This window comes from Macrobrachium nipponense, chromosome 13 (genome assembly GCF_015104395.2).
Source record: "Macrobrachium nipponense isolate FS-2020 chromosome 13, ASM1510439v2, whole genome shotgun sequence".
Taxonomy (NCBI): Eukaryota; Metazoa; Arthropoda; class Malacostraca; order Decapoda; family Palaemonidae; genus Macrobrachium; species Macrobrachium nipponense.
The window spans coordinates 57,663,433-57,671,719 of record NC_087206.1 but is presented as its reverse complement, the minus strand read 5'-3'; the positions used below and the strand labels follow the sequence as shown (position 1 = coordinate 57,671,719).

At 32.4% G+C, this 8,287-nt stretch overlaps 1 protein-coding gene across 1 annotated transcript in view; it reads left to right on the top strand.

The window, feature by feature from the left end:
- Positions 1 to 2,684: 2,684 nt before the first annotated feature.
- The window catches only part of LOC135225472 (uncharacterized), an 8,395-nt gene continuing 2,792 nt past the window's right edge, over positions 2,685 to 8,287 (top strand). Inside the window, exons 1-5 of the mRNA XM_064264778.1 lie at positions 2,685 to 2,742; positions 3,111 to 3,219; positions 3,741 to 3,857; positions 4,672 to 4,781; positions 6,778 to 6,922. Coding sequence (XP_064120848.1) covers positions 3,126 to 3,219; positions 3,741 to 3,857; positions 4,672 to 4,781; positions 6,778 to 6,922 — 466 coding nt within the window. The 5' untranslated portion in view covers positions 2,685 to 2,742; positions 3,111 to 3,125. The remainder of the gene's footprint in view (positions 2,743 to 3,110; positions 3,220 to 3,740; positions 3,858 to 4,671; positions 4,782 to 6,777; positions 6,923 to 8,287) is intronic.

Sequence of the window (8,287 nt, the reverse complement as noted above, 5' to 3'; positions counted from 1 at the left end):
AAGTGAATTCGATATTGCTGCTGCTTTGAGTTCAAATATTCTAAAAACAATGAAATGTGGTTACTAGATCTAAAGATTAAGAATGTGTCATCGACATATCGCCTGTACATCAGAGGTTTGAAATCTTCGGACATTCATTCAACCATTCCTCTTCATAATGAGCTAGGAAAGCATTGGCTAGTGTTGGTCCTATATGGGTTACCCATTGCTACGCCGTCTACCTGTTTATATACCTCCTTGTTAAACACATAAAAAAGCAATCACTTACAGCTAGTGATAACAACGGATGAAACTGTTGTTTAGAAACTTTTCAATTTTATCGGCATCTTCAAACAAATCGTTAAACATATGCCAACACACACACACACACACACACACACACACACACACACATACACACACACACACACACACCACATCATATATATATATATATATATATATATATATATATATATATATATATATATATATATATATATATATATATATATATATATATATAGCTTAGTGCCAGGAGCCAGGAGTCAATCCATATTAATGAAGGGAAGAGGACACACACAGATGTACATGCTGTCTTTATTGCAACGTTTCGTAATTATCAAGTTAATTACATCATCAGGCTGTTAAAATGAAAAATAAATTTCCTAGTAATATTGTAAAAACAAAACTAAAAATTAAAAATTCATAAATGCAAAAGCTAAAAAAGTTATTCGTTATTCTTACAAGTGTACAAAATATACACATTAAAATTAAGGAAGTTAAATTATTTAAAAGGACATACATTAAAATGAAAGATAAATAACATAAAATAAGCAAAAATTGACAAAAGATTGAAAGCAGCAGTGAACAGTTACAGAACAAAGAAGTTAAGGACCGACCTAGAGGAGTGACAGCGTTAAACTAAACGTAAACATAAAAACATAAATAAACAAAACTTTTACTGGACTTGGTACCAACTTTTATAGCTCCTGTTTTATGAATTTTAAGTCCAACTCTGTTTCTACCCTTCTCCACCGAGCACTTGTCCTTACGTCGAACTGGGTCCTTTTCCATAACGAAATAACATTTTTAATTGACTTTTTTAACAATAACTGTTTCCCTGTTAAGCTAATTTATAGGAAATTAGATCACCTACTGAAAAAACATTTCATTGTTGAACCAAAAGTTTTAACTGTCCCTAAAATGAAGTTCTATGCATGCTTTCCATTTACTCATGACATTAAATTTCACAAAAAGTTCACAGAAATCATTCAGGAACATTTTCATGCCATAAACGTAAAATTAATCTCTAAGAACCCTTTCACCATCGATTCCCTCTTTACCTCGAAGGAGCGATTATCACCTTATATGTCTCTGGTGTTATTTATAAATATACTTGCCCCTGAATGTCAAACAGGGACCTATGTGGGATCCACCAGCAGACTCCTTAAGGTGCGTATCGATTCTCATCGTGGCATAAGCTTCCGTACTGCAGCAGGATTGCAAACCCAGAAACACTCCAATATTAGAAATCACTCCAAAATATGTAAAACATATATCGATAATAAAGACTTTTGTATTTTAGGCCATACCACCAACCCGCACGACCTTGTTATTCTAGAATCGCTCTTTATTAAACAACTTGTTCCGTCGTTGAATACCCATACGTCTTCCTCCCCTCTGTATTTGTCTTGACTTGTGTTGTTTATTTATGTTTTTATGTTTACGTTTAGTTTAACGCTGTCACTCCTCTAGGTCGGTCCTTAACTTCTTTGTTCTGTAACCTGTTCACTGCTGCTTTCAATCTTTTATCAATTTTTGCTTATTTTATGTTTCATTTATCTTTCATTTTCATGTATATCCTTAAATTTTAAATAATTTAACTTCCTTAATTTTAATGTGTATATTTTGTACAACTTGTAAAGAATAACTTTTTTAGCTTTGCATTTCTGAATTGTAATTTTTAGTTTTGTTTTTACAATTTTACATAGGAAATTTATTTTTCATTTTAACAGCCTGTTGATGTAATTAACTTGATAATTACGAAACGTTGCAATAAAGACAGCATGTACATATGTGTGTGTCCTCTTCCCTTCATTGATATTTATATATATATATATATATATATATATATATATATATATATATATATATATATATATATATATATATATATATATATATCATATAATATGTCTGTATTATATAGATACTGGTAAATACACCGCAGGTGGAAATATCTGATATGTGATGCACAAGCGCCTAAAAAGTTTGAAAGGGTTCACATTTTGCAGATATTCGTCACTTAATCTGATGTAATAACTGAAGAAAAAGTTAATAGTTATACATCTTTGTTGAATGTCTGATAATTTGGCCAAAGTGCGCGGGCAAATATGCCAATAAACAGAAGTTAGAGACTGTAGAGTGACTCAGTTTGACCTGTAAGATACATAAAAGAGAATGGATAGTTTTATTTCATTCCTGCAGTCCTTTAATTCCTACAACTTTTGTTAGCCGGCAGATACCATTTACAGTTCAGCTTCCAGGAGAACGCAGTCGTTTCGTAAAAAAAAATAAATAAATAAAAGGAAAATAAAGAGCGACAATGCAAGGGACATGAGCGAATCGTTTTGGAAAACAAGAATCTGAGAGCAGCGTGCGCATGGTCAAGCAGGGTGGCTTCTCAAAGGCTTCCCTCAGTTAGTCAGTCGTGCTCACTCTACGCTGTTCACCAGGCACGTGGATCGGCGCCTCTGAAAGGTATTACTGTAGTACTTACTTCCTTACACGTTCTTATGAGCATACCTCGCTGAGATATATGCAAATGTTCATTATATATAAAGCTACGAGAGAGAGAAAAAAAACTTTAAATTAGATCAATTTTGTGATAGCACTAAATTCAATACAAAATCGAAAAATTGTAGGTCTGCTTTTCTCTTCCTTTTTTTGGAATAAAGCATTATTGCACATCATACTGGCAGCTGTGCACAAAAGATAGGGAAATAAACTGGAATAGTTGTAAAAAGTCTTATGTTAATGTAAAATGAAGGGACATTTTATATAAAGAGACTTTGGCTAAAACCTTCATGAATGATATGAATTCTAACTAAATATTACTCTCGTTTCAGAGTGCGAATTCCAGCATGAAATCCATCAGGTTACTAGCATTATTTCTAGCTTCAGGATTCCTATTCAGCATTCGTGGAGAAATCACCGAGGCAACGTGGAAGGTGAAAAGTAAGTGAGGTATCTTGCGAACTTAGATTCACTGATTGGCTGTAAGGCTCGCAAGAATTTACATCACCAAAAATGCTCTTGTCAAATGTTCAGAACTCGAATAGTAGTCAAAAGTATTTCTAGCTATTTCTGATGCTAAACACGGATGGGTCTTGAAATAGCATCTGTAATACCATATATATCTCTAAATTGTTAGCACCAGCATATATTGAAATCTGTTAAGAAGATTTTCTATTTCCTCAGTTTATCTTATATTTCTATATAATTAAATTTTTTCTATTTTTTCTTATTTCTATTTTTACCTTCATTATTTTTTAATCTCCTTTTCATATTCTTATCACATTATTTTACAATCGGCAATAACTATATAAACTGACAGCAAAGTGGTAACTCTGCTTTTCCTCTAAAAAGTAGGAAAACTACTTTTTTATAAGTTTTCTTGAAAAGTAATGTGATACTTTGCCCCTATAATGTTGCTTTCCTTCTAACGAGTAATAAAGCTTCTCCTCTCTCTTCCTTAGTGAAGGACTATCGCTACACGCTACCAGGATCAGTGCTGGTTTCTCTGAAGATATCAAGAGTTGCTTGCGGTATGTTGTGTCATACCAGACAAGATTGCATTTCCTTCAATCACAACAGTAAGTATAATATTGATTACTTTCTTGAAAGAAAGTAGTTGGATAGCAAATATTTCACCCCGTTATGGGTAGTTCAAGTACATATTCGTGTATTTTCAAAATAGCATATAATACACGATAATTTAAGATTTCTGTATACAAGTATATACGCAAGATTTTTCACAGTGAATAAAAAATCATATTTTATATGAGACAAAATGGTATATTTCTAAACTGCTTTTGTTTGATACCATGTTTGAACTATTGTTATTATGTACACAAATATGTTAACACTAATCAGAATCCTGTAACTTCATTTGAGTCCCAAATCGCAAAAATATAGTTTGCCGAAAGTAAGAATACAAATTAATATTAGGTTGAGTGCCAATCGGTAAAGTTTTATGTTTCATATGAATATGAAAAAACCTTTGATTAGATCTAGATCAGTAGCAAATTTACAAAGTGACAAACCATAAGGTAGTTTGTTAATTCGGCAGTTGATATTTGTAAGACTGTATCTCAGGAAGGGATTTCAGTTCAGTGAATCACTTTTAAAACATATGTGAAAATATTGTTTGATCAACGATTTGCCGATAAAATGTGAACTTTTCTTGGCTCTGTCAGCTCAAGTTCATTAGTCATTAAATGGGAAAAGAATATCTGAGATAAAAGAGAACGTGAATGAAAGAACAAAGTAAGATGATTAATTTTAATCTATACCATAGCATTCCAAAGAAAGCTTACGAAGTAAATTACAAAACGAGTTTTTTAGTACACACAAAAAAAGCATACTAGGCATACAACAAATCAAGTTCACAAGGCAAACTACCAACAGAAGCAAGCACGGAGTGTGAATTACTGAACACAGCCTTCCACAAACCAAGTGACACTACGTTGATTGCAGCTCCTGGATGGAACTACTACAACTTTTTGCCTCCAAGACCGGTGAGTAGGAATTTAATTTTACTGTTGATTCAGCATACCAAACCATGTATATCGATAAACTTCTCACAAGGTTTTGAACTGGGGAAACCTAAAAACAAGTACACTATCTTTGGCCAAGATATTATATGAAGAGAGACTTCTGTCTGTGTAAAAAAAGAAAAAAAAAATATCTATACTGTAATTTGCTTTCCAGAGGCCATGACAGTGTTTTTCGTAAAGAATTTAAACCGACTTGTGGATTTCCATGCAACTAAAGCACTGAATGTTTTAAACTTCGACCTATTATCGGAAGCACTGTACATTGCCATATGTGTTTCATTACCTTTTTTTACTTAAGCAAAAGCGATGAAGTGTTTCAGTGATGTCGGCGTAGCATATCCTCCTCTATACCTTTTCAAATGGTTATTTGACTTAGGGTTAAATGTTATTTTAACTTATAGTGGGCCATAAAGAATTTTTAAAGTTTCAAATTCATATATTATATGGTATATAATTCTTTAAAAATAAAGCACCACTTGTTCGAAACAGCCTGAGGTTAGCAAGAAGTTGGTCTTCATTCTAAGCGTAAATGGCTTAATTAAGTACACCAGTCAATTCAGTCTAGACTGTCAATTCAGTGTAGTACTACTTTGAATTAGGACAATGTTAAAAACACCCAGTGCTTTAGTAGCATGGAGATCCGTATGTCAGTTTAAATTAAATTAATTATATCTTAGTTTTACCAGACCACTCAGCTGATTAACAGCTCTCCTAGGGCTGGCCCGAAGAATTATTGCTATTTTACGTGGTTAGGAACCAATTGGTTACCTAGCAACGGGACCTACAGCTTAAATGAATTTCTATCACCAGAAACAAATTTCTCTGGTTCCGTGTTGGCAGAGCCGAGAATCGAACTTCGGACCACCGGAATGGTCAGTTGTCGCCCTGTATAATCCTTTAATTGTCCTGTCCCTGTGTCTGAGCAGTTGGACTTCATCTTTTTGTTCTTAAATTGTACCCATGTTTATGCTGTTTGGAAAGGGTTACTCATTCTCCACTGTGTTGGATTCTAGGTACTAATCTCCTTATAATCCCTAACTGTCATATATACGACCTTTCCTGTACTCCGAATTTCTCATGTAAGTCAGTTTATCTGCTAAGTAAAGGACGTCGAGTTGAAAGATCTTACAGAAACTCCGTTGTTTACCTTTCATTTGTGGCTTATACCTATATATATATATATATATATATATATATATATATATATATATATATATATATATATATACATGAGAAATTCAGAGTACAGGAAAGGTCGTATATATGACAGTTAGGGATTATAAGGAGATTAGTACCTAGAATCCAACACAGCTGGAGAATGAGTAGACTTTCCAAACAAGCATAAACATGGGCACAATTTAAGAACAAAAAGATGAAGTCCAACTTCTCAGACAAAGGAACAGGACAATTAAAGGATTATACAGGGCGACAACTGACCACATTCAGATCTTTGGTAAACAAAAACTTATTCAAAAAACATTTTAAACATATATATATATATAATATATTGAACCAGCCTGGCTTTACTCTCTTCATACCGTAAAAGGAAAGTCATAAACATGAATTTAAGGATCAAGTAATTTTATTGTTAGGATCTGACTGGTTTTGATATGACATGTCGGTGGAAACACGGTTTCCATCCATATGACATACATACATACATACATACATACATACATACATACATACATACATACATACATACATACATGAAGCAAAAAATTTAAATCCTGTGCAGTAACCGAACTGTTTAAAAAATTTGAGATTTCTATTTAGTAAAATATTTTTATTTTCGTTTTCCTTCATATCAAATAACATAAATTTATGTATTATTATCTGAATACCACAAGAACATTGGACATATGTATTTTTCACCAAAGATTAGTCACTTTAATACCCTGTAATACTTCCACCATTGTTGATGAACAGACAGTTTATTTTCTCTTCCACCATGCAGCCTAAGAATGCAAGTGGTTACTGTCCCAGTGGAGGCATTTATGTTCAGTACGAGCAGCCTGTTTACAAACGGTACGACTTCTCGATTGATGGTTTTGCCTGTTCGCCTCATCCGTGGGTCAAAGACAGACACAACGAAGGAAAAAGTAAGTAACAATCTTTATCTTATTGATACCTTTATCCTTCACGAATGATTTTGTAATTTTTTATTTTGAATGGTGTTTTTACGTTGCATGGAACCAGCGGTTATTCAGCAACGGGACCAACAGCTTTACGTGACTTCCAAATCACGTCGAGAGTGAACTTCTATCACCAGAAATTCACATCTCTCACAACTCAACGGAATTGCCGAGAATCGAACTCGCGACCACAGAGGTGGGACGCCAACACCATACCAACCACGCCACTGAGGCACTTCCGTCATGAGTGAATCTTTTCTTTGTCTAATGGAATCTCTCCGTCTTTTCAATATGCAAGTGTATGTGACGGCTTACAATATAATATTGAAGAATCTTTTTGCAATCTCAAAATGTTGAACGTTTTGAGGCTCTTTTTGTTTTGTAGGACAATATACAGTTCCAACAGGGTAATATAGAAAAACATATATATGATGCAAATAAATTTAACCTATAAAAAGTGTCAAAGTATGACGGATGTTATAACTAAAAGGCCCTGTAATTTTCATTGCAGCATATAGATAGTATATATATATATTATATATATATATATATATAGATATATATATATATAATATATATAAATGTATATATATATATATATATATATATATATATATATATATATATATATATATAAATGTATATATATATATATATATATATATATATATAGATATATATATATATATATATTGTTCACGAAGTCCCAAGTATCTGGTTACCATTTATCAATTATTACCTCACCAAAAGCCAGACACCTGAACCCCATAACACGTATTAAACGACTGAATACTCTAAAGGCAACAGTGATCCCTTCTTACTACCCAGTATTGCAGAAAATCAGACTAAGTTCATCAAAACTGGTGTGAGGTAATCTTGTAAGTAATTAAATTAATCAAAGGGCATCACTCCATCAACAACTTTAAAAGTCTAAGTATTTCCCTAATTTCAGAAGTCTAAGTTCCCTGGTTCTAAGTCACTTCAAGTAAATTGAAGGAAAGCAAATCAATTACCACTCTATGTTTTCTCCTTATCATCAATATAATCAAATGCAAATATACTGGTATAAAAATAAAACACTTATTATAAAAATTTTAAATACAAAAATTTATTATTAAATTCAAATTTATAAGTGAAATTCACAATATCAGGGTAATTACTGTTACTTGAAAACAAAGTAAAGTTTAATAATTCTTGAATCAAATTAAGTCAAATTAAATCAAAATTAATTTATCACAAAATTCAAGAAAAATAATTCAATTAAAATTCAAAAGTGTTAGGCAATAATTGAAAATTTGAAATTAATTCACAAGTGCTAAACAACAACAAAAC